The sequence below is a fragment of the Salmo salar genome, chromosome ssa15, assembly GCF_905237065.1.
Source record: "Salmo salar chromosome ssa15, Ssal_v3.1, whole genome shotgun sequence".
Classification (NCBI taxonomy): Eukaryota; Metazoa; Chordata; class Actinopteri; order Salmoniformes; family Salmonidae; genus Salmo; species Salmo salar.
In genome coordinates, this window is record NC_059456.1 from 83,805,357 (window position 1) to 83,832,694 (window position 27,338).

Sequence of the window (27,338 nt, forward strand, 5' to 3'; positions counted from 1 at the left end):
GAACTCTGAAATCTCAACACGAGGTAGAGACGATAAAGTCACCTCCCGGACAATCACTGGTACAGCTAATTAGCTATCCTAAGTAAAGTATCAAGAAAAGCAAATTTGGGATCAAGTTGGGTTAAATCAAGCAAGTGGGATCATTCTACTACAAATCACCGTAGTATGCTACTCTCACACTGAGAACCATCGACACGGCTGGCTAGACTATCTTCAAAGAAGCATCTTCCCGAGCAAATGGAAGTAGAATACACTGTAGTTCTGTTCAGGACTACACAACAAGTCACCAGATCCCAGACGACAGTAGAGGAGAACAGTAGAAGACGGGTAGGGACCCCTTTGGACAATCAGAGCCTTAGCGTGCCGTGTAAAGGCCCAACAAACCCCCTTTTCCAAGAAGGCCCGGTTAGGAGAGAAACATGTTTATTCTGTGTTACCATTTAGTTAGCTTGTAAATAATTAATTAAATCAATTTGTGTAGTATTGAATCACAAGTAAGGCACTGGATTTTGCTGATGCAAGGTTACGACTGTTCAGAATGATGATAGGATTAATAAATTGACTGTTTATGGATGTGATAGGTAAAGACCTTTAGAGTTTAATTCGGGAGATGGTAACTCTTTAAACAACCGTTCTCGTAGTACCACAAATTCTAATGAGTTAATTGTTAGAATAATAGAGAAGACATTAAAGCTATGAAATAACACATTTGGAATCATGTAGTAAGCTTGTTGAGAGAATGCCAACCGTATACCATGGGTATGACAAAACATACATTTTTTCTGCTCTAATTATGTGGTAACCAGTTTATAATAGCAATAAGGCACCTCTGGGGTTTGGGATATATGGCCAGTATACCACGGCTTAGGGCTGTGTCCTAGCACTCTGCGTTGCGTCGTGCTTAAGAACAGCCCTTAGCTGTGGTATATTGGAAATATATGACCCAACACACCTCCAGGCTGTGTAAGGGCTATTTGGCCATATACCTCACCCCCTCGGGCCTTATATAACAACACTAAGGAGTTTAACAATACTATAGGGTATATAACAGCACTATAAGGTATAGCATAAGGTATATAACAGCAGTATAAGGTATATAGTATAAGATATATAACAGCACTATAAGGTATATAACAACACTGTAAGGTATATAACAGCTCTATAAGGTATATAACAACACCATCAGGTATATAACAACACTATATCAAACTATTTCTGTATGGACCTCGCTTTGTGCATGGGTGCTGCTGAGCAGTTGTTGCTCCTAGTCGTTTCCACTTCACAATAACAGCACTTACAGTTGACCAAAATTTGACAAACTAACTTGTTGGAAAGGTTGAAAGTCACTTAGCTCTTCAGTACAGGCCATTCTACTGGCAATGTTTGTCTATGGAGATTGCATGGCTGTGTGCTCGATTTTATACACGTGTCAGCAACGGGTGTGGCTGAAATAGCCAAATCCACTAATTTGAAGGGATGTCCACATACTTTTAGTGGATGTAGTATAAGCTATATAACAGGACTATAAGGTATATAACAGCACTATAAGGTACATAACAACACTATAAGGCATATAACAACACTATAAGGTATATAGCTGCACTATAAGGTATATATACTGAACAAAAATATAAACGCAACATGTACTGTTCCCTGTGCGCCGAAGACATGGATGTCGATTAAGGCAGCCCCCCGCACCTCTCTGATTCAGAGGGGTTGGGTTAAATGCGGCAGACCCATTTCAGCTGAAGGCATTCAGTTGTACAACTGACTATGTATCCCCCTTTCCCTTTCCTTTCTCTAATGTTGATCCCATGTTTCATGAGCTGAAATTAAAGATCCCAGAAATTTTCCAAACGCACAAAAAGGTTATTTCTCTCAAATCTTGTGCACATATTTGTTTATATCGCTGTTGAGCATTTCTCCTTTGCCAAGATAATCCATCCACCTGACAAGTGTGGCATATCAAGAAACTGATTAAACACCATGATCATTACACAGGTGCAACTTGTTCTGGGGACAATAAAAGGCCACTCTAAAATGTGCAGTTTTGTCACACAACACAATGCCACAGATGTCTCAAGTTGAAGGAGCGTGCAATTGGCATGCTGACTGCAGGATGTCCACCAGAGCTGTTGACAGAGAATTGAATGTTAATTTCTCTACCATAAGCCGCCTCCAACATCGTTTTAGAGAATTTGGCAGTACATCCAACTGGCCTTACAACCGCAGACCACATGTAACCACGGCAGCCCACGACCTCTACATCTGGCGTCTTCACCTGTGCGATCATCTGAGACCAGCCACCCGGACAGCTGATGAAACTGTGGGTTTGCACAACCAAATTATTTCTGCACAAACTGTCAACAACCGTCTCTGCGTACTTGTCGTTCTTACCAGGGTCTTGATCTGACAGCAGTTTAGCGTCATAACCGACATCATTGGGAAAATGCTCTTCCCGGAAGAATCCCGATTTCAACTGTACTGGGCAGATGGCAGACAACTTGTATGGCGTCGTGTGGCGAGTGGTTTACTGATGTCAACGTTGTGAACAGAGTGCTCCTTGGTGGCGGTGGGTTTATGGTATGGGCAGAGATAAGCTACAGACAACGAACACAATTGCATTTTATCGATGGCAATTTGAATGCACAGAGATACCATGATGAGATCCTGAGACCCATTGTCATGCCATTCATCCGCCGCCATCACCTCATGTTTCAGCATGATAATGCATGGCCCCATGTCGCAAGGATCTGTACACAATTCCTGGGAGCTGAAAATGTCCCAGTTCTTCCATAGCCAGCATACTCACCAGACATGTCACCCATTGAGCATGTTTGGGATGCTCTGGATTGATGTGTACGACAGCGTGTTCCAGTTCCTGCCAATATCCAGAAACTTCACACAGCCATTGAAGAGGAGTGGGACAACATTCCACAGTCCACAATCAACAGCCTGATCAACTCTATGCGAAGAAGATGTTTGCCTGAGGCACATGGTGGTCACACCAGATACTGACTGGTTTTCTGATGCATGCCCCTACTTTTTTTAAGGTATCTGTGACCAACTGATGCATATCTGTATTCCCAGTCATGTGAAATCCATAGATTAAGGCCTAATTAATTTATTTCGTTTGACAGATTTTTTATATGAGATATACCTCAGTAAAATCTTTGATGAACTATGCAAGACCTAGTATGCCAAACTTTTCAAGAGATTTTTTTGTAGGCAGAAGGCATCGGAGTAGGATTCTGTTGCATTGACAGGCATGACTCAGGCCCATACTCTACACAATTTACACACAATGCCCCATAATGACAAAGCAAAAACAGTTTTGTAGAAATGTTTGCAAATATTGCATTTACATACTGTAAGTATTCCGACCCTTTACTAAGTACTTTGTTGAAGCACCTTTGGCAGCCTTGAGTCTTCTTGGGTATGACGTTACAAGCTTGGCACACCTGTATTTGGGGAGTTCCTCCCATTCTGTTCTGCAGATCCTCTCAAGCTCTGTCAGGTTGGATGGGGAGCATCGGTGCACAGCTATTTTCAGGTCACTCCGGAGATGTTAGATCGGGTTCAAGTCTGGGCTCTGGCTGGTCTACTCAAGGATATTCAGAGACATGTCCCGAAGCCTCCTGCATTGTCTTGGCTGTGTGCTTAGGGTTGTTGTCCTGTTGGAAGGTGAACCCCAGTCTGAGATCCTGAGCGCTCCAGAGTAGGTTTTCATCAAGGATCTTTCTGTACTTTGCTCCGTTCATCTTTCCCTCGATCCTGACTAGTCTGCCAGTCCGTGCCGCTGGAAAAACATCTCCACAGCATGATGCTGCTATCACCATGCTTCACTGTAGGGATGTTGCCAGGTTTCCTCCAGACGTGACACTTGGCATTCAGGCCAAAAAGTAAAATCTTGGATTCATTAGACCAGAGAATCTTGTTTCTCATGGTCTGAGATTCCAAGCGGGCTGTCATGTGCCTTTTACTGAGAAGTGGCTTCCGTCTGGCCACTCTACCATAAAGGCCTGATTGGTGGAGTGTCGCAGAGATGGTTGTCCTTCTGGAAGGTTCTCCCATCTCCACAGAGGAACTCTAGAGCTCTGTCAAAGTGACCATCGGGTCCTTGGTCACCTCCCTGACAAAGGCCCTTCTCCTCACAATTGCTCAGTTTGGCTGGGTGGCCAGCTCTAGGAACAGTCTTGATGGTTCCAAAGTTCTTCCATCTAAGAATGATGGAGGCCACTGTGTTCTACGGACATTCCTTCGATCTCATGGCTTGGTTTTTGCTCTGACATGCACTGTCAACTGTGAGACCTTATATAGACAGGTGTGTGCCTTTCCAAATCATGTCCAATCAATTGAATTCACCATAGGTGGACTCCAATCAAGTTGTAGAAACATCTCAAGGATGATCAATGGAAACAGGATGCACCTGAGCTCAATTTCTAGTCTCATAGCAAAGGGTCTGATTACTTATGTAAATAAGGTATTTCTGTTGTTTAATTTTAATACATTTGCAAACATTTCTAAAAACCAGTTTTTGCTTTTTCATTATGGGATATTGTGCGTAGATTGATGAGGATTTTTTATTTATTTAATCCATTTTAGAATAAGGCTATAACGTAACAAAATGTGGAAAAAGGGAAGGGGTCAGAATACTTTCCAGATGCTCTGTATATAGCAGCAATATAAGATATATGGTATAAGTTATATAACAGCACTATAATGTATATAACAGCACTATAAGGTATTTAGTTTAAGGTATATAACAGCACTATAAGGTATATATAGTGGTGTACTTCATTACTGTAATACGTTTTTTTCCACAGTATAGGAGGGTCTATGAGTCAAGTGTGGCCACACGTCACAGCCATTCATCCTAATTATATGGACACAGCACAGCATGGCACCCCAAACACTGGATGCAGCCCATGAAAGCCACAGAGCATTGACCGCCATTCAGAAAGGTTGAGCTGAAGTTGTAGGGTAGCTGTAGGGTAGCTGTTCATTCAAGGCTGTAAAAATAGAATGTCACTCAAAGCATCTCCGGGCACGATGGTCTCCAAGCAACAGATGGTGAGCAAGGACATTCCCACTGGGCACACACTGGTTGAATCAACATTGTTTCATTTCAATTAAATTACATTGAATCAACATGGAATAGACGTCTGTGCCCAGTGATCTTTGTTCTCCGGTAGAGAGAACTTTGTTCTTCTCTTTGTTTTCTGGTAGAGAAAGGCACACATTAATGCACTCCCAGGCCTTATGAGCCAAAGAGCTACACTGTTTTAGTATAACATGAGCTTGAGCTGCCCAACATCTCACAACGTAAGACCCCAATGACATGTCAACATTCTACCCTGTGAGCTTCCTACCCAGTCTCATTTCGTGTCAGTAGAATGGTAGCTACTCCTGGCTAGATATGAACACCTGCCGTGCTGTTTCAAATTAGACCAGGATAATCAATTTGCAGTGCTGCTACAGCTCTTATTTACAGTACACTCTTAACAGTTTGTTTTCTTCCGTCGTGTTCTGTTTTGTTCCTTTTTCTTATTACCGTACAGTAAGATCCATCTACAGTAGACTATTTTGCTGCATGGTTGGTGGACCCAGCTAGGGAGAGGTTTGAAGTTGGTGTCATTGTTTTTAGAAGATCAGGATCAAGTCAGTGGTCATAGTTCCTAAACATTTAGAGTGTGTGAAGGATGGGTGAAACAGCCCCAAATGGAAGCAGTTTATATTTTTATTCACAACTTTTAAAAGCTTTGCCGGACGTCAAACAGTGCATCCCTTCATGAGCTGGAGGGGATTTGGGTGGGGGAGGGGGAGGATTAAAAAAAGTGCACTAATGTTGACGTCTGCATTTCATCAAACCCTTTTTTTAGACCACCGGTCTCCTGCCCCAGTCGGTGCAGATCAGAAGGTGTGCAGATCAGAAGGTGTGTTGATGTAGAGATGGTGTTGAGTCGCAAGCCCCATCAGTACTGCCATTGGTATTCTTAAAAAACGATTTAAGAGTGATGATGGACTGGCCATCCTGTTTATTGTTTCTATTATTACTCTATGACAAAAAAATGATCTGCATTCCTGTCTGGATTTGGGATTACTCATTTTAGTCTCAGACTCTTGACATTCCTGTTGGGCATTATGTATTGGTCAGCCACAACAACACTGGCCTGGCTGGATCACTGTTCTGTTTGCCTTAGTGCTAGCATGCCGTTCTGTTCTGCCAAGGGTCTACCCTATAGGGTGTCCCAGCATTATTCAGTCTATTTCTGTGGTAGGAGGAGGAAGGGGGTTTGCCCAGGACAGGGCAGGGGGCGGTCTGGGTTACTCGAGCAAACAGTCAGGGTCTCAACACACAAAGTAAACATTACCCTGTGTTTGAACTGTACACCTTGAGTTTGGCAAATCTCCCTCACACACTCTCTCCCCTTTCCCCTCAGCCCTGTTCGCACTCACACACCCCTTTCCTTTTAGCTGACCGGCCCAGCTAAATACACCGCTTATCCCTGGACCTGCCCATTAATCAGAGGGGGAAAGCACCTCTGACAACGTCTCACCTCCACAGCCCTGGCCTAGAAGCTCTCTCTGGCTCAGGGGAGTGTATTGGACGTGTATTGGACGTGGCTGCACAGCAGCGGACTCAGAGAGTTGTATGGTTGTTCTTCTCGAAATATCAGAAAAAACTCCTTGACTTGCTGTATGTCTGAGTACTATGATGGTGAGGATGGAACCACATTTGTCTGAAGATATTTGTTAAACCAAGGCAATAATCAACTTGATTCAATCAATTAGTTATCTCCACTTCTGCTCTCTAGTCTAGGAAAAATGTTGTTCAGTCAAGACTAGAGCATGCGTAGTCACAGTGACAGATTTACAGGCTGATGATAGGAAAAGCCTGGAGACACAGCAGTTTTCCTGGATTTGGGTTGTTAAACCAGGGCTCAGTTCATGACATGCTCTCTTTTTCACTTCATACGGTATTAAGAGCACCCAGCCAACCCGGCCCAGCTATGAAGGGAAGAGACCAGACTTTGAATGATGTGCCTCATTACAGGGATTCTACTCAGAGAAAGTGCATTGGCCTACTTGTCTTCCTAGGGATCCAACCGTAGGTTCAAGCTTTGAGCAGAAAGGTCAACTTACTTACATCAAGTTTGTATTTCTGGGCTCCTAAACTTAAAACTGAATTTCTACATGAAAACAGAACTACAGCAACAATACCACATTTCACACATTCATTTCCATGAGGGAATTGGGTAAACAGCTGACCATTTCCCAATTTACATTTTTTTTGTTCTTTCGTTTTGTTGTTTTGACTTTGTTTATTCATCCTTGTCTCAAATCACTGACTTCAACATCTGCTGCCTTAACTTGTTCCCAACAACTTTGATACATCAGCACCAAAGAAAAAAATCTACATACACAGACGGCCTGAAAAAGCAAAGCTTTTCATCTGTAGCATGAGTCAATTTGGAGGGCAGCGTTACTGAATGCATTCGGCAAATTTGTTTCTGAAGTGTTCAGAGGGTTGTCCTCGGGACTGAACCGTAGGACCTATTGATTCTGACATGTTTATTTTCCCAGGGAAAAAGGCCTTTTGGATTTCTAATAACTTCTTTCAGCTTTTGTTGTACATGTGTTAGAGGGAATGCACCCAATTCCCTAGATGGGTGCATTTTTATTTAAACAACCAACTCCTCATTCACTCAGCCTACAGGGTCCACTGGTCCCACTCACACTGAACTACCCTACTCCTTGACCTCTTTCTTCCCTCTCCAGACGAAATCCTGCAACTAGTTATGTCCGGCCACGCAACAATCTACCCTCTTGACCCCATCCCCGCCTCACTTCTCCACACCATCTCTGGAGACCTCCCATTCCTCACTTCCCTTATTAACTCAGCACTGACCACTGGCTGCGTCCCATCTGACTTCAAGATGGCCAGAGTCGCTCCCCTCCTCAAGTGAGACTGCTCTCCTCTGTGTCACAGAGGCTCTCTGCTCTGCCAAAGCTGACTCTCTCTCCTCTGTTCTCATCCTTCTAGATCTATCCCCTGCCTTCAACACCGTGAACCGTCAGATCCTCCTCCCTACTCGGTTTGGGCAGTATCCAGATTATCATACCTTCATACCGACCTTGTGCCATAGCGGGATATTCAGTAATACTGAACACAAGGAGCGCTGTTTTCAAACCCCACTGATACTCTCTAAACTGAAGGTTAGCAATGCTAACAAGTACATGTAAAATCCCATAGAGAATGTTAACTAAATGCTAACAAGCATATTGCAAACATTTTCTACAGTTTCTGACTTAAACTATACATGTATACAAGTAACTCAAAAATGCTACACACACAAAACAAATATTAGCCAGCTAGGCTCTTGATCCAGGAGTGTATTCTCTGCTGTTACCAAGTGAATGCTTGATTTTGGAAGATAGCTAACTAGCTACTAAATTAACAAAAACCAAACGCACAACTGCAGAGCATTTAGCACATTTTAGACAGTTAACTTGATAGTTATAAGATATCTAGCTGGCAAACATTTAGTTGTGAATTCCATACTGTAATTAGATCATCTGGTGCATGCTGCACAACAGTGACTGACTCACAAGGCTGCAGACTCTCGTCGCTATGTGCTTGTAAACAAACACCAGGTGACTGGGGACTACCATAAGCTTCATAATAATGTGACAGGTAAAATGAAGAACGCAATGTTCTTTATCTCCTAACGTATTGCTCAAGTTGACTGCAGGTATTTACTTAACGGTATTGAAAAATGGTATTGAAAAACCATCCTGTGGCTTTTTCCAAATATCCTGGTATACGGTATATATGGTATAACACCCAACCCTACTCCGCACCCTCTCAGGGTTGGGCGTCTCTGCACACTTCTGGATTGCATCCTACCTGGCAGGTTGCTCCTATCTGGTGGCGTGGAGAGGATCTGTGTCTGCACCACGTGCTCTCACTACTGGTGTCCCCCAGGGCTCGGATCTAGGCCCTCTCCTGTTTTCTCTTTACACCAAGTCACTCGGCTCTGTCATATCCTCACATGGTCTCTCCTATCATTGCTATGCGGATGACACTCAACTACTTTTCTCCTTCCGCCCTTCTGACACCTAGATGGCGACACGCATCTCTGTGTGCCTGGCAGACATCTCAGCTTGGATGTCGGCCCACCATCTCAAGCTCAACCTCGACAAAATGGAGCTGCTCTTCCTCCTGGGAATGGCCCGCCTGCTCCAAGACCTCTCCATCACGGTTGACACGGTGTGCCCCTACCTGAGTGCAAAGAACCTTGGCGGGACCCTGGACAACACTCTGTCGTTCTCTGCAAACATCAAAGCAGTGACTCGATCCTGCAAGTTCATGCTCCAAAACATCTGTAGAGTACAACCTTTACTCACACAAGAAGTGGCACAGGTCCTAATCCAGGCACTTGAAATCTCCCGTCTAGGCTACTGTAACTCTCTGTTGGCCGCAGCCCGCCTGTTGTTCAACCTTCAAAGTTCTCCCATGTCACCCCGCTCCTCCGCACACTCCACTGACTTTCAGTCGAGGTTTGCATAATTTTCAAGACCCTGGTGCTTGCCTACGGAGCAGCAAGGAGAACTACCCCTCTTTACCTTCAGGCTATGCTCAAACCCTACTTCCCAACCTGAGCACCTGCACCTGCCCGAGTCCCTGCCCATCTTTCAAAAAAGTCTGAAACCCTACCTGAACCCCCCCCCCCCCCCGAAAAAAGAAAAAAGTCACTTCTCTTTACCCACTAACACTTTGCTGATAAATACTTTGTTGAGAGAAAATGTACATGATACAATTGTGATGTCATGTTGTCTCATCTGGCTATCTTAAGATGAATGCACTAATTGTAAGTCACTCTGGATAACAGCGTCTGCTAAATTACTAAAATGTCAACTGTAAACGTATCTGACGTCCTCTTTTCTTTTTTCATGGCTAAGATTCTATTTTTGCTCAAAGTGCCACTTTATTGAATTACTCCTGGAGTATGAGTGACTAACTAACTGCCGTTATTTGTGAGCCATTTAAAAAAAATGACCGTTTCTGTAAACAAGATATGAACTCAAGTAGATTAAAAACATATATATTACTCTGTTCCCTGATCTAACCTGACAGCTCATGAGCTCACAAAGTGTTGGCATAATTATCCACTTCCATCACTCTCGTTTAGCTAATTAGGGGGACACAAATTGCTGTCGCCTTCAAGAACACAGCACTAGCAGAGATGTGCTTGTTCCATGGTAAACAGAAACGTATCAGTTATAGGGGTGTATCAAACTGGAAGCTCATTCCTATACAATGCTATCTAATTGTAGAATAATATTATGAGCATTGAACAAATGTTGAAGTTGGAGAGCCTTGGCCTTGCACAGTAAACACTGAGCTTGGCTCTGCTCTGTTCTTAAGTGTTGAGGAGAGGGAGGTTCAGTGTAATTGAATGTTGTCCAGATTTGTGGAAATATAATATCTGTATAAAGTATGGCAGTGCTTGTTGAAATGTTGAGTTTAGCGTCAGCCAATCTAGACAACAGATTAGTTTGTGTAGGCTTTGCTTAGAAATGAGTTTCCCACACACTCTTGTGCATTTTGAGTGAAGTGGTTGCTCGTGATGGTTGGGTCTGCTGATACAGTAGGTTTGCTGATTGAGGAGGTTGATCTCTGCAAGATTGGTGATACAAGAAGAAATAGAAAGTTGAGAACAGTCAGGTCATATAGATCGTAATGAAACTGCACTGTATTAGCTTATAAATGATTTCTGAAGCATCTACATTGGCCTTCTAAATGGGTTTATGAAGTCTGTTTGAAGTTTTTTATTTTTATTGATTTAGTATGTCTGTTAGGAAATACGTTGTACAGTTCACTCGTGGTTTATGTAATACAGGATATTATATTGTCAGCAGCTCAGAGTTGCAAATCAAGCATGATACTTAAAAAGAAGTTTCACATCTTGGTGGTACACTAATAGTCTTACATCTGAATCACTTTAAAGCCTGACTGCATGCACAATTAGGATTTATTTTGACAGATAGACTGACACTCTTTTCAAACAGCATATTAATTAATTCCAAGGTGTGTTGCCTCAAATCCTAAATGGTTGATTTTTGAATGCATAAATTATACCACAGTTTATCTTGTTGTGCAAAGTGTTCTATTGCATCTTGTCTGAGATGTAACAATATATATTTTTTAGAACAATGTGTTAATAAAAACAAAGCATTATTTAGCAGTAAAACCAAGTGCACCTTCTCCAGACAGTTAATGATCTAGAGTTGAATTGATGACCCGGATAGGAGCATTAATGTAAAGTGGAAATGTGAGATTCTTTAGTTTTTGTTGTTAATTAATATTAATCACCATAGAGCCTTAGAATCCTTAAACCTGACTAAAAGATGAATCTGTTTGATGTGGAATGTTGCTTGCTTGACTATCACAGAACCTTTCCAAATGGTGGTTATCCTATTCATCCTTAAGGATAATCAGTGAGGAGAAAAGATCCAGCCTGTTTCTATCCCTGAGGAGAACAGCATGTGTTTTCTAATGTCATTGTCCTCTGTGGTCAGGCCCATGGAAGTGATGGTCTATGGCTCCCAGGGTAGATGCTAAGCTAACGGGGCTCAGATTTCAGCCAGTGTTCCCCTGGGATCAGTCCTCAGGGCCCCAGCAGAGAGAAGATTTGTGATAAGGGTCGATATTGGAAGCTGTGTAAACTTTGTTAAGCTTTTCCACCCTGCGAACGGGGGGTAATCCCAAACATCTGGGCTCTCTAACCGGGATCAGGTGGGATTAGGGAGGAGGGCACCATAGAGCCCACCCCACTCCACCCCACTTCACTCCCCAGTTACCTCTTTTAATAAAACCCATAATTTACCATATCTATGTGCGTGATCTTTTATGAGAATATATGATGAAGTGTTGGGATTTTTACATCCTCCTCTATTCATAAAGTATTTAAATTGATCTCAAACTAATATCCTATTTGTCCTGAGTTTATATTATTTTCCTGATCACATGCCTGATTATATATTTATAAACACAATTGTTCCCTCTAACTCTGGTCCATTACCATGGCAGAGGGCTATCTATCTTATCCTCCCAATGAAAGCATTGGCTTCTTACTCAATTTCCTGGCCCATGTATCAGAGGTACAGATTGTTCAAGTCAGCAGCCAGTCAAACAGAGGTTCATCACAGATCAATCAATGATAGACTGTTTATTTACACATTATAATAATTACTCAACTACTTATTTATTGTTATGAAGCAATCGGTTCTTCAAAAACGCCTGAATTAACTGTTTATTAGTACCATGGTTTCCGAGAACTATTAAACTGTCAAACATACCACAATGTAGCAGGGTTTATTGAGCTGCGTTGTTTTGTCTTTATCAAGTGTGACTGCTTGTATTCTCGTGGTGGTCTGTCTGTCTGACCAGGTACTTTACAGAGGTTGTGTATCCACAGTGAACATCCTATATGGTGAATGGCTTGCCAGATGGATGATTGACCCTCCTCCCCTACTGTACATTAGCCACCTGGGGGTAGTAAACATTGTTAGTTGTTATTGTCCTTAGACCTCACTGTTCCCTCCATCTCTCCCTGTCTGTCAGATGTGGATGAGTGTGCAGAGCAAATTGACAACTGCAGCACCGATGCCATCTGCCAGAATACACTCAAGTCATACAAATGCATCTGCAAGTCGGGCTACAAGGGGGATGGCAAGCACTGTGAAGGTAAGGTGTCAGAGACGCACCCATGCACGCACGCACACACACACACACACACACACACACACACACACACACACACACACACACACACACACACACACACACACACACACACACACACACACACACACACACACACACACACACATAATGCTTTACATTTCTCATAGGCTTTAAATCTCAGACCCGAGAGAGAGGATAGAGATGCTGCGTGGAAAGGAGAGAGAGAAAAAGACAGGTGCAGCCAACTGCTCTTTTGTGTCAAATATTAAATGAAGCAGTACATTTCCTACACATTTTAGAGAATAGAATTAAGATAGCGGATGAAACAGCAGCCAGAGGCCTCTGCCTGCCAAACGGTCAGAGATATTTCCACAGCCCAGGGCTTCTTGTGACTCTAGTCTGTCAGACACAACCCTGTTTTTTTAGCAGGGAGCGTTCAAAGCCTCTGGACTGTTATTTCCCTCCATTTTTATTAGTATTACTGCAGAACCATTACTGCAGAACCAAATCACAATGTCATTTTTTCCCCATTGCTATTATAATTCTTTAATTTATTTGACTGTGTTTGTCATTGCTCTTTTCCTTCAGGCTATAAGGTTTGCTTTTGAATTTAACGTAAAAAGGAAAATAAAAAACTGCCCATTTGAAAGGCTAATCTAAGGTGAGGACAGAGTAGAGAGCTGATTTCTGACAGTCTGTGCCTCTCTCTCTTCAATAGCAGCACATCTGTATAGACTCCTCCAGGCCCATTAAAACCATCAGGGTAGTTGGCCATGAGCTGCCTTCCTCTCTTGTATTGACTGGGGTTAATAATTATATTAATAATCATAGAAGGTAGAAGGCAGTGCAGTAAAGTACAAGGCTGTTGGTCCTGCCCTGGTTTCTACCTAATTCAAAGTATACTTTAATCAAAGAAAAACCTGATGTTTTCTGTAAAAGGGTAAAAAAAAACAGTTAAAATTTAACCCGTGTAGGTTTCAACTGCATTCAAAAGCTGCGCAAGTGGGGCAGCAGATGCGATACTGTAGTGGTTGATATGGTGTTCCTGAAACAAACACCTTATACCCTGGCAAAGCATGGGCCAATGGGTTGAATATGCTGAGCTAGAATTACAGCCTTTTCAATCATAACATTTGACGCGTAGGCCTCGTGCTTGTGGGTGAAGAAGTGTGGAAATTGAGATATTAGGATAGCTGTTCAAATATACTGTCCGTGTTACTTTTCAGTTCATTCTGAAACTGTACACACTAGATGATTACTGGTAGTATACACTACATGTCAAGCGATTAGGCCTGACAGTCGGCGTTCCAATTCATCCCAAAGGTGTTCGATGAGGTTGAGGTCAAGGCTCTGTGCAGGCCAGTCAAGTTCTTCCACACCGATCTCAACAAACCATTTCTGTATGGATCTCGCTTTGTGCACGGGGGCATTGTCATGCTGAAACAGGAAAGGGCCTTCCCCAAACTGTTGCCAGAAAGTTGTAAGCACAGAATCATCTAGAATGTCATTGTATGCTGTAGCGTTAAGATTTCCCCTCACTGGAACTAAGGGGCCCAGCCTGAACCATGAAAAACAGCCCCAGACAATTATTCCTCCTCCACCAAAATGTACAGTTGGCACTATGCATTCGGGCAGGTAGCATTCTCCTGACATACGCCAAACCCAGATTCGTACATCAGATGCTAGATGGTGAAGCGTGATTCATCACTCCAGAGAGCGCGTTCCCACTGCGGCAAGCTTTACACCACTCCAGCTGATGCTTGGCATTGCGCATGGTGATCTTAGCCTTCTGTGCGGCTGCTTGGCCATGGAAACCCATTTCATGAAGCTCCCGAAGAACAGTTCTTGTGCTGACGTTGCTTCAAGAGGCAGTTTGGAACTCAGTAGAGTGTTGCAACCGAGGACATACGATTTTTACACGCTACGCGCTTCAGCACTCGCCGGTCCCGTTCTGTGAGCTTGTGTGGTCTACCACTTCGCGGCTGAGCCGGTGTTGCTCCTAGACATTTCCACTCCACAATAACAGCGCTCTAGCAGGGCAGACATTTGATGAGCTGACTTGTTCGAAAGGTGGCATCCTATGACGGTACCACGTTGAAAGTTACTGAGCTCTGTCAGCAACGGGTGTGGCTGAAATAGCCAAACCCACTAATTTGAAGGGGTGTCCACATACTTTTGTCCATGTAGTGTATGTTTTATAAGCTATCGCATGTCTTTGTTATTTACGAGTACTGTATGATTAAACCGCCAACCCTGTCCATGTCCATCCAGTCCAATTAGCTGATGTGTCTGTCTATCATCTACTCTCTATCCCACGTCAGGTACTAGATGAGGATTCTTTGTCTTGGAGGCTAAAGGCGATATTTTATCATACGGTAACGGAGTTAACATCTGCAGAAACCTCATTATGATTGCGGAAACAATTTCATTTTAATGACGGACTCACTCACACGCTAATGAACACGAGGGGAGACAGAGAGCTGGTTTCAAGCGCAGGGCACAGCAGGTGTTTATTTGTAAAGGACCACAGGAGGAGGCAGGTAGCTGGGTCCAGGGGCAGGCAGAAGGTCATACACAGGAGGAGGCAGGTAGCTGGGTCCAGGGACAGGCAGAAGGCCATACACAGGAGGAGGCAGGTAGCTGGGTCCAGGGGCAGGCAGAAGGTCATACACAGGGGGACCAAAAAGGCAACAGTACAGGCAGGGAAAAGGCTAGTAATGTAGTCCGAGAGATCAGGCAATAGGTAGATAACAGGAAATCCGATAGGCTAAAGTACAGGCAGGGAATAGGCAAAAGGCGTCGTGAGGCAGGCAAAAATGATCATACATGGGAGGAGTAAATCACAGGGAAACCCAGCGCTCTGAAAGACGTGTGTCACAAAACAAACAATACCTCACAGTGATGGGGTGCAAAGAACTGAACTAAATAGTGTATGATAATGACATACAGGTGTGTGAACAGGTGATTGGGATCTGGAGAGTGAGCTGCGTTCAGGGGATCTATGTGTTTGAGAGTGTGAGCTGGAAAGTGGCCTGGAAAGTGAGCTGCGTTCAGGGGATCTACGTGTCTGCGGGTGTGAGTTGGAAGCAGACGTTACACACACCAAATGCTCCTTTTATCCCTCTCTCTCTCTCTCTCTCTCTCTCACACACACACACACACACACACACACACACACACACACACACACACACACACACACACACACACACACACACACACACACACACACACACACACACACACACACACACACACACACACACACACACACACACACACACACAGCCCAAAGCGCCCTGTAGATAATGCTTTCATATATACTGGATTGTATACTGCATGTTTTTGCCTGTTTCTCTGCATGTTTACCCATACAATAACACCAAGGTTGAGCATTCTGTATTCAACATTAGAATACCATTAACAAATGTAAGCCTTCACCGACTGTTAAGCACAGGAACAGTATTTTTACCCTGCTACTATAGGTTCTTAGAGTTCTGCTGAGAGAGGAGAGAATTAAAGCAAAACAGGGAGAGAGGAGAATAATACATATTCATGTGCTAGTTCTAGATATGGTATTTGCTGATGGGGCCTGACTCATGGTGTGTGGAGGGAGCTTTGGTCCTTAGAGTGGTCTCAGGTGACGTGCTGCACTGAGAGTCCTGTTAGCAGTCTGGCAGACATGAGGCTGGCAAACACACCTTGGCAGGGCACACCCTCTGTCTCAAGATGCCAGGGAGGTTGTCAGGGAGAGCAGGAAACAGGAAACATGACAGGCTGGTTCAGAACCATTCTATCCACTCAATCTAGTCTAGTCAATCAGCAGGGGAACCACTGCAGCTGCATCATTCCTCAGTGCCTCTTAGCAAAGTCCCCTGTCCAAGTCATCACAGAGACCTCTCTCTTTCTCTTTCTCTCTCTCTCTTTCTCTCTCTTGATCTCTCTCTCTCTTTTAACCCCTAGAACATGATTTAGTTTTTATCTCACTGGTATTGCCCGTTGAGTAAATCCCCCTGTTTGATAGGAATTTGATGGTGCTGCATTCATGAGTCAAATTGGTCTGTAACAGACTGAACAATGGAGTTGAGTGGATAGAATCATTTTCATCTTGAGAAATGACAGTGTTGTGAAGAAGAGGGAGGAAGCCTCCACTCGTCGAGGGGATGAGATGCTCTTAGCCCGAGGTAGATGAGAGTGAGACTGGCATTAGTGTCTCCTGTGTGACATCATGGGATGGAGCAGCAGAATGTTGTGGTAGCAGGCAGCTCTGGGAGTTAGAGGGATAGTGCACTGGTCCAGGCTCAGCCCACTGCTGTCAAGTCAAATCAAGCACTGAGGCATCTGTACCAGTCAGCTGCAAAGAGGAGCTGAACCACGCAGATTGTTGGCCCTATACGGGCCAACAATCTCTCTTTCTCTCTCTCTCTCTCTCTCTCTCTCTCTCTCTCTCTCCCTCTGTCTCTCTCTCTCTCTTTGCCTCTCTCTCCTACCACCAAAGCATATCTCAGCTGTTATCTTCCTGTCTTCATGGACAAATTCACTTTCCCCATCCACAATTACTGTACCCAGGGGCAAAAATCTGATATGAACTTTGGAGGGGACAATTACATGAAATTTTCTCAAGAGCAATTCCTGAGGGGGACACCAAAAGTAGTGCTGTAACACATAGCCTACATTGTAATATGGTAAATGTATATTGAGGAACCAAAGAAAAAAGGTGTTTGCCGTACTCCTAACTACCGGTACCCAAAACAACACAACTAATCACAACAGCAATACCATTGCCTTTAACAAATCTTAGTTCAGTCACCAGTTTAAGTTGAGAGTGGTTGGTATCCATGGCATTTTCCAATTATGTTCCTATTTTACAAGTCAAAAAAATGGAGAACCTTTCATAATGTTGCCAAACAAAGACTCAACAAACTTACCTGAGACTCCCTGTCTCTGCCAGTCTGTCCCTGCATATCTGTCCCCAACTCTGCTGTCTGTGTGCCATCTGTTGCCTGCTCTGCCTAATGACATCATTGTGAAACATTTCCATTAGAATTTCATTTCTTTCTTATGAGCATTTTATCAAGTAGTCTTTGACATATTAGGCTACTAGGGTTCTTACTTTGCGTTTTGGTGTACTGAAAAATACTCTGATGTCCGTCCTGCCATTTTTCTACCTGGCTGGCTGGCTACACACACACACAGTGTGTGTAGGTTATTTACAGTAGGAGATGGGCTTCTATCATCTTATCTTCTATCATTCTATTTGGGCTTCGATCTAAAAGGTAGCTAGCAAATGTGAAACGGATTAAAATGACAAGAGTTGACAGCTGTATGAGTTCACCATTTACACAACATATGCTGCAACCTTTTGTAATTTTAATAGTTTGTTTCATATTGGCTGGCTTCCAACAATAGCTGAATTTGCAAAGCTAGCGAGCACCAATTCCGTTTCAGTGGTGTTTGCTATAATCTTTGCTACCCGGGTTAAATAAAGGTGAAATAAAATAAATAAATAAAAGTTCCCTTGCGACAATTTAGCTTTTGCAACGAGACCATTAAATATATTTGAGACAATGGTAGAAGAGAGTGTAGTTCTGTTCAGTTTGGACTTCAGTTTATCGCTAACCTTATCACAGGGACTTTGAAGCACTAACTTACATCATCTGCATGCTGATCTTGGAATAAATTGACGATAGCAAAGATTCCATCTTTGACGACGCCACATAAATGGAATAGGTACTAGCTAGCTTAATAATTAATATTTGCCCGCTAGCTCTGCATATTCAGCTAGTGTGTGTGCGTGATTGACTGGATTAACCTCACGTCAGTTACGTTCATTGAGTGCCTTTCAGACAGTAGACACGACCCCTCTGTTACCTTGCCAACTAAAGAACTGTCAGTGGATCAAACCATTGTGAGGCAAAGGGTGGGGGGGTCGCAATCTTTTGAAACTTAAAAACGCGCTATTAAGTGTCTATAATCAGCACAATTGCTTTCATTGCGTATTATTAATATTATTTAAATTACATAGTTATGTTTCAGTGACATATTGGGGGGGACAAATCATATTTTTCCCAGGATGGGGGGGTCGTGTCCCCCCTGTCCCCCCCGGGATTTCCGCCTCTGACTGTACCCTCTCTGCCTGCCTCTAAAGGTTGATTCAACTTGACTTACTAATATTTATAGTACATTAAATATATCACATCAGGTCTTGTTTCATACCCATTTGTCTCCCATCACACCCACTCACTGATTCAGTCTCTTCTCATGTGCATCTTTTTTGTCTTCTGCCACTTGGATTTGTTGTGCTTATGCAGATTTCATGAGGGATACTGTACATGCAACATTTCCGACCTGAATGCAAACAATTGTTGAAATAAAATACTCCTTAAAAATGTCTTACAAGTAGCAAAGTTTGTCATACCAATCTCTGTTTCATTTGACCAACAACACCCTCTCAGGCTATATGCTGAGTGAAACCAAGGGTGGTGGGGTGCAGGTCAATCATTAACATCCCATAGTCTTGACCCATACCCCTTACCCATTTCATAACCCGTCCCTCTGTCTCTTCCTCCCTGCAGATTTAGACGAGTGTGCGAGTGAGTACAACGGTGGCTGTGTCCATGACTGCATCAACATCCCGGGGAACTACAGGTGCATATGCTATGACGGCTTCCGGCTGGCACACGACGGACACAACTGCCTTGGTGAGTGTGTGTGAGTGCGTCCTGGTGTGTGTTTTCTGATGAACAGATGTATGACCTTGTGTCCTTACAGTCATTTTGCTGGATAGCTCAAGGAGAGAACTATACTGAACAAAAATATAAACGCAACATGTAAAGTGTTGGTCCCATGTTTCATGAGCTAAAATAAAAGATCCCAGAAATCTTCCATATGCACAAAAAAGCTTATTTCTCGCAAATTTTGTGCACACATTTGTTTACATCCCTGTTAGTGAGCATTTCTCCTTTGCCAAGATAATCCATCCCACTGACAGATGTGGCATATCAACAAGCTGATTAAACAGCATCATCATTACCCAGGTGCAACTTGTGCAGAGGACAATAAAAGGCCACTCTAAAATGATCCGTTTTGTCACACACCACAATGCTACAGATGTCTCAAGTTTTGAGGGAGCATGCAAGTGGCATGCTGACTGCAGGAATGTCCACCAGAGCTGTTGCCAGAATATTGAATGTTCATTTCTCTACCATAAGCCACCTCCAACGTCGTTTTAGAGAATTTGCCATTTGGCCTCACAACCCACAGACCACGTGTAACCACGGCAGCCCAGGACTTCCACATCTGGCTTCTACATCTGCGGGATCGTCTAAGGAATGGGACCCAACCATGGCAGCGCCCATGCCCAGTCATGTGAAATCCATATATTAGGGCCTAATTTATTTATTTCAAATGACTGTTTTCCTTCTCTGAACTGTAACTCAGTAAAATCTTTGAAACTGTTGCATGTCGCGTTTATATTTCTGCACACATAAGGTCCCTGAGTAGGAAATGCCTGGTTTCCTTTCAACAGCACATGTGCAAGTCTTAAATATTGAACTTGACATAATTCATGTTGTTGCACGAATGTATCTTCCAGACTGGATGTCTATCATACCTCAAAAAAGGGCTTTGGGGCTGGGATGATTTATTTGTCAGGGCTAAAGTGTGACTTTTAGACTACTACCACAGATAGAACAATGAGCCAGATATTTCACCGGATGTATAAATGTGAAGCATCCGGTTGGCGTTTCCACTCACTACCAAATATGGTGATGAGAGGAAGCCATGTGGCCGGCGGTGGGAGAAGATGGAGCGAGATGGATTTTGGTCAGCATTCTGCAAAATTTCTCATCAATAAAATATTTGATCTCCATAGAGTTTTCTGTTTGCAAACTAGACTCTGTAACAAACAGAGTGGATTGCGTTTAGTAGACTTTACCCATTTCCAACGTTTGATTAGGAGAGCAAGGGCCAATTTAGTTGTTGCACACACACACCTCACAGGGTAGGCATTCCCTAATGGAAATATGCAAATATGCTAGAATAAGCCAATAGGATCTCACTAGCTCGTGTTTGACTCTGCCCACTTTCTTGCTCGTTCTGCCCACTATGATTCATTTGCTCCCATTAAAAAGACAGGTTCGGGTCTATCTTGGGTTAGTTCTAAAAATCTTTGCTACTACTGTAGTTCACTTCTGGAAGACGTTTCCTGGTCCCATATAGCAGGTAGACTACGCTCTCACTACTTATTTTTTCCACATGTGAATAAAGCCTCCTGTTTTTTCAACAGGTCAGGGTAGTACTACAACAGTGTGCCATTCATATCAGCCCCGTGGAGCACACCTTTAACTTAAAAGGTTAAACAATTAATTCTTCTCAGGTGCTAAACATAGCCACCCTCCCTTTCCCTCTCCCCCTCTATTCTTCTCTCCCTCTCTCCACAGTCTCCCACTCCCTTTAGCCTCCCTCCCTCCCTCTACCATATCCCCTCTCCCTCCTCTCCCTCTCCCACAGGCTCCCTCTCCCTGCTCCAAAACCTCAAGTCAAACCTGGCTTCTCCTCAGACAGAAACATTGATTTGAACCTCATCATGAAACATTTGAAACTTTTATGTTGTTTGTTGCTGTGTGTTCACCATGAATGAGAATAACTACTCTAATCTGTCATAGACAGGTTATGTGTTGACAGATGTCTCTCTCTTCTCTGTGAGTCATTGTCTCTGTATTATTGTCAGTTTGCAAAATGCTTAATTGGTGTAGGATAGAGTGATTATGTGTTGGTTGTGAATTAAATCAGTGTATTCTTTCTAGCATGGTAACATGAACAATAGATAAACTATTTATCAGCACTTAACCTACAACTTTACTTATCAACATCGTATACCTGCTGTGGGCATTAAAAGTCAACAACCACCCATGTATGTTTCTCATGCCCTTAAAGAACTCAAAGTAGCAAAGTGTCTCTCTCTCTCTCTCTCTCTCTCTCTCTCTCTCTCTCTCTCTCTCTCTCTCTCTCTCTCTCTCTCCTAACTCAAAACAAGTGTACAGTCTGAAGCAGGGTTATTTTCCAAGTCATTTAGCATGGCCTATTTATTTGTGTGTGGATCATTTGCTATGCTGTGGATGAGCTCTTCCCTTGCATGCAGGTGTGTAACTGGAGTATCTGTGGTTGTAAGCCTGCTGCCTCTTCAGGCCAAGCTTCCATCAATCCCTTTGATATATTTCCCTCTGTCTTATCATCCATGCACTTGTTTTATGTGCAGGCACACACACACACACACACACACACACACACACACACACACACACACACACACACACACACACACACACACACACACACACACACACACACACACACACACACACACACACAGACAAACACAAACACGCACGCAATCACGTACACAGAGATGTACACACCCTTGCACATACTCACACACATACATAGTTCTGTATTCAATTGTTTGTTTGTGTGTGTGTGTTCATGTGGGGATGATTTGTTATGTGTGTATCATCCTATAAATATTCCTGCCATGGTTGTACTTCAGTGTTCTTCACAGATGACCTGTTGGCCAGCAGGCAGAGGAATCATCCAACTGACCCTGCTTTTCCTGTTTTCTCTCACTCCGTCCCAGGTCTCAGCAGCTTTTCGTGGATTTAGATGTATAAAATGACTCCTTGTCCTTCTGCATTACACATGGTGTCCCTGGTAATATGCCGTAGTTAGTCCCCCCGCAGATGTAAATAACAAGTGGATGAATCATCGTTGAATCGTTTGAATCGTTTGACCTCCCATAGAGACAGTGCAATAACACGTTCAATGAAACAGATGTAACTTTTTTTGCACACATTCAATGACTAACAAATGTAAAGCATGTAATTAGCGATAAACTATTTCGAGTGGGTAAGGCATGTAATGGTGCTGAAAAGGTTTCTAGTTTCCGAGCGCCACCTATTATTTCTCAGCAATTACCCTGGCCTTGTGGGCTGGATGAGAGTTTGGAAGATTTGGAAAGAAAACCTTATACATCCCCGCTCCAGAATGCTAAGAGATTCATCCTTACCACAGAAACAGGGGAGGAAGAAGCATTGGTGGGGGTTTCATGTTACCCCTCAATTTCCTACAGGTTTAAGTGCTTTTAGACCCCTTCGATAAGATTAGTTCTGTTGGCCTGTAACTGGAGTGGTTGTGCAGCTGGTGCCCAAAGGAGATCAGACCTAATTGAGCCTCTGGCTAGTGGGTTGGAGAACAGACTGACACATGGACAAGACAGGACAGATGTATCACTTTAATCAGTGAGTGATTCACCTGATCTGATCCTCCAAAGTTCACATAGAGCCAAGTCCCTTTCGCTCTTACCAACAGAAAAATCTGTTTAACACCTGAGGTTGATGATTCACATGCTTGGGATGGCTTTGATTCCCTCACTCCTCTACTCTCCTGTTGCCCTCTCTCACATGGCCCTGGCACTTCCTCTCCTCTCCTCTCCTCTCCTCTCCTCTCCTCTCCTCTCCTCTCCTCTCCTCTCCTCTCCTCTCCTCTCCTCTCCTCTCCTCTCCTCTCCTCTCCTCTCCTCTCCTCTCCTCTCCTGTTGCCCTCTGTCACATGGCCCTGGCACTTCCTCTCCTCTCCTCTCCTCTCCTGTTGCCCTCTCTCACATGGCCCTGGCACTTCCTCTCCTCTCCTCTTTCTCTCTCCTCTCCTCTCCTCTCCTGTTGCCCTCTGTCACTGGCCCTCACTTCCTCTCCTCTCCTCTCTTCCTCTCCTCTCCTCTCCCTCTCCTCTCCTCTCCTCTCCTCTCCTCTCCTCTCCTCTCCTCTCCTCTCCTCTCCTCTCCTCTCCTCTCCTCTCCTCTCCTCTCCTCTCCTCTCCTGTTGCCCTCTGTCACATGGCCCTGGCACTTCCTCTCCTCTCCTCTCGTCTCCTCTCATCTCCTCTCCTCTCCTCTCCTCTCCTCTCCTCTCCTCTCCTCTCCTCTCCTCTCCTCTCCTCTCCTCTCCTCTCCCTCTCCTCTCCTCTCCTCTCCTCTCCTCTCCTCTCCTCTCCTGTTGCCCTCTGTCACGGCCCTGGCCCCTCCTCTCCTCTCCTGTTGTCCTTTGTCACACGGTCCTGCCCCCTCCTCTCCTCTCCTATTGCCCTCTGTCACACGGTCCTGGCCCCTCCTCTCCTCTCCTGTTGCCTTCTCTCACACGGTCCTGGCCCCTCCTCTCCTCTCCTGTTGCCCTCTGGCACACGGCCCTGGCCCCTCCTCTCCTCTCCTGTTGCCTTCTCTCACACGGTCCTGGCCCCTCCTCTCCTCTCCTGTTGCCCTCTGTCAGACGGCCCTGGCCACTCCTCTACTCTCCTGTTGCCCTCTGTCACACGGCCCTGGCCCCTCCTCTCCTCTCCTGTTGCCTTCTCTCACACGGTCCTGGCCCCTCCTCTACTCTCCTGTTGCCTTCTCTCACACGGTCCTGGCCCCTCCTCTCCTCTCCTGTTGCCTTCTGTCACACGGCCCTGGCCCCTCCTCTCCTCTCCTGTTGCCTTCTCTCACACGGTCCTGGCCCCTCCTCTCCTCTCCTGTCGCCCTCTGTCACACGGCCCTGGCCACTCCTCTACTCTCCTGTTGCCCTCTGTCAGACGGCCCTAGCCCCTCCTCTCCTCTCCTGTTGCCTTCTCTCACACGGTCCTGGCCCCTCCTCTCCTCTCCTGTTGCCCTCTGTCACACGGCCCTGGCCCCTCCTCTCCTCTCCTGTTGCCTTCTCTCACACGGTCCTGGCCCCTCCTCTCCTCTCCTGTTGCCCTCTGTCAGACGGCCCTAGCTCCTCCTCTCCTCTCCTGTTGCCTTCTCTCACACGGTCCTGGTCTTAGCCAGCAGGGGTTGCTGTGTCTGCTAGTCAGGCCAGGGGCCAGGTTGGGCTAGGCAGGAGTTGCCAACGAGGCGTTCTTCTGGCCCCCACCGGCCGGTCAGCACCACATGACTCCTGGTAATTGGCTCTAGCAGTGTTAATGATGTTGGGCGGCAGTGGCAGGCGGCAGAGCCCTACACACCTCACAAAGACATGAGGAAGTCAGGAATTCAGGTGGAAGCAACGTGATGTCATAGCCAGAGGTCGACCGCTTATGATTTTTCAACGCCGATACCGATTAAGATACCGATTAATCGGCCGATTTGTCATTTTTTTATTTGTAATAATGACAATTACAACAATACTGAATGAACACTTATTTTAACTTAATATAATACATCAATACAATCAATTTAGCTCAAATAAATAATGAAACATGTTCAATTTGGTTTAAATAATGCAAAAACAAAGTGTTGGAGAAGAAAGTAAAAGTGCAATATGTGCCATGTAAAAAAGCTAACGTTTAAGTTCCTTGCTCAGAACATGAGAACATATGAAAGCTGGTGGTTCCTTTTAACATGTCTTCAATATTCCCAGGTAAGAAGTTTTAGGTTGTAGTTATTATTAGGAATTATAGGACTATTTCTCTCTATACAATTTGTATTTCATATACCTTTGACTATTGGATGTTCTTATAGGCACTTTAGTATTGCCAGTGTAACAGTATAGCTTCCGTCCCTCTCCTCACTCCTACCTGGGCTCGAACCAGGAACACATCGACAACAGCCACCCTCGAAGCAGCGTTACCCATGCAGATACAAGGGGAACAACTACTCCAAGTCTCAGAGCGAGTGACGTTTGAAACACTATTAGCGCGCACCCGGCTAACTAGCTAGCCATTTCACATCGGTTACGCCAGCCTAATCTTGGGAGTTAATAGGCTTGAAGTCATAAACAGCGCTATGCATTGCGAAGAGCTGCTGGCAAAACGCACGAAGTGCTGTTTTGAATGAATGCTTACGAGCCTGCTGCTGCCTACCACTGCTCAGTCAGACTGCTCTATCAAATCATAGACTTAATTATAACATAATAACACACAGAAATACGAGCCTTAGGTCATTAATATGGTCGAATCTGGAAACTATCATCTCGAAAACAACACGTTTTTCCTGTCAGTGAAATACAGAACCAAAAATATATACTTCTGTGTATTGATTTTAAGAAAGGCATTGATGTTTATGGTTAGGTACAGTCGTGCAACGATTGTGATTTTTTCGCAAATGCGCTTTTGTTAAATCATCCCCCGTTTGGCGAAGTCGGCTGTCTTTGTTAGGAAGAAATAGTCTTCACAGTTCGCAACGAGCCAGGCGGCCCAAACTGCTGCATATACCCTGACTCTGTTTGCAAGAGAAGTGACACATATTCCCTAGTTAAAAGAAATTCATGTTAGCAGGCAATATGAACTAAAAATGCAGGTTTAAAAATATATACTTGTGTATTGATTTTAAGAAAGGCATTGATGTTTATGGTTGGAGCAACGTGTACCTAAGCGATTATATGCAACGCAGGACAGGCTAGATAAACTAGTAATATCATCAACCATGTGTAGTTAACTAGTGATTATGATTGATTGATTGTTTTTTATAAGATAGGTTTAGTGCTAGCTAGCAACTTACCTTGGCTTCTTACTGCATTCGCGTAACAGGCAGGCTCCTCGTGGAGTGCAACGTAAAGCAGGTGGTTAGAGCGTTGGACTAGTTAACCATAAGGTTGCAAGATTGAATCCCTGAGCTGACAAGGTAAAAATCTGTCTTTCTGCCCCTGAACAAGGCAGTTAACCCACCGTTACTAGGCCGTCATTGAAAATAAGAATGTGTTCTTAACTGACTTGCCTAGTTAAATAAAGGTCTAAAAAAAAACGGCCAAATCGGCGTCCAAAAATACAGATTTCCGATTGTTATGAAAACTTGAAATCGGCCCTAACTAATCGGCCATTCTGCTTAATCGGTCGACCTCTAGTCACAGCACAGTGAAGATGTGCATGTGGAGTAAGATGTCTCTGTGGGTCGCTGTATAATTTACCTCATGGTGCGCTCTGTAGTCACTGATGTCTCGAGATCTCTACGACGAGGCACACTGTAGTGCTGAAGTGAAGCGGAAACAATGTCATTATATTCTTTATGAGCGAAACCACTTTTTTTAACGGCCTTTACTGAATTACCACCACAAGTTCATCATGATGTTGGGAGAGAAGGACTTTTTATGCTCTTAAAAGGTGGCCTGTAGGATAATTATTTTTTTGATTTGAATTCAATTCAAAACACACATTCGCATAACAATCAATAGCAAATGCATGATGTCCATTATTCCCCACTAAGGTACAAATGTCCCCACATTGATGAGCTATGTGTTTTCTTTTATATGGTTCTCTAGAACCCCAAATCCTTCTTATCATTGGTATGGTCCATTGGAATTGCTCAAGTAGGGATATGTGGTGCCAACAACTGTATCATTAACATCTGTAGAAGTACACCCTGATGGATTTATAGCTACCAAATCACAAATCCCATCTTTACTAACCTTTGGCCCCGGCAGAAAACCCTGTCTGTCTGTGTTCTCTGGAAGGAAGAAGCACTGCACGGCCGCCCCTGTTCCTAACCTTCCACCACTCCCTCTCCATATCTCTCTCTCCCTAAATTCAATTCAAGGGGCTTTATTGGCATGGGAAACATATGTTTACATTGCCAAAGCAATTG

At 44.1% G+C, this 27,338-nt stretch overlaps 1 protein-coding gene across 4 annotated transcripts in view; it reads left to right on the forward strand.

The window, feature by feature from the left end:
* The window catches only part of LOC106572352 (signal peptide, CUB and EGF-like domain-containing protein 3), a 106,935-nt gene that overhangs the window by 18,669 nt on the left and 60,928 nt on the right, over window positions 1–27,338 (forward strand). For all 4 annotated transcript variants that reach the window (XM_014146408.2, XM_014146409.2, XM_014146410.2 and 1 more), the window contains exons 2-3: window positions 12,632–12,754; window positions 19,330–19,455. In XM_014146408.2, the coding sequence (XP_014001883.1) occupies window positions 12,632–12,754; window positions 19,330–19,455 (249 nt within the window). The remainder of the gene's footprint in view (window positions 1–12,631; window positions 12,755–19,329; window positions 19,456–27,338) is intronic.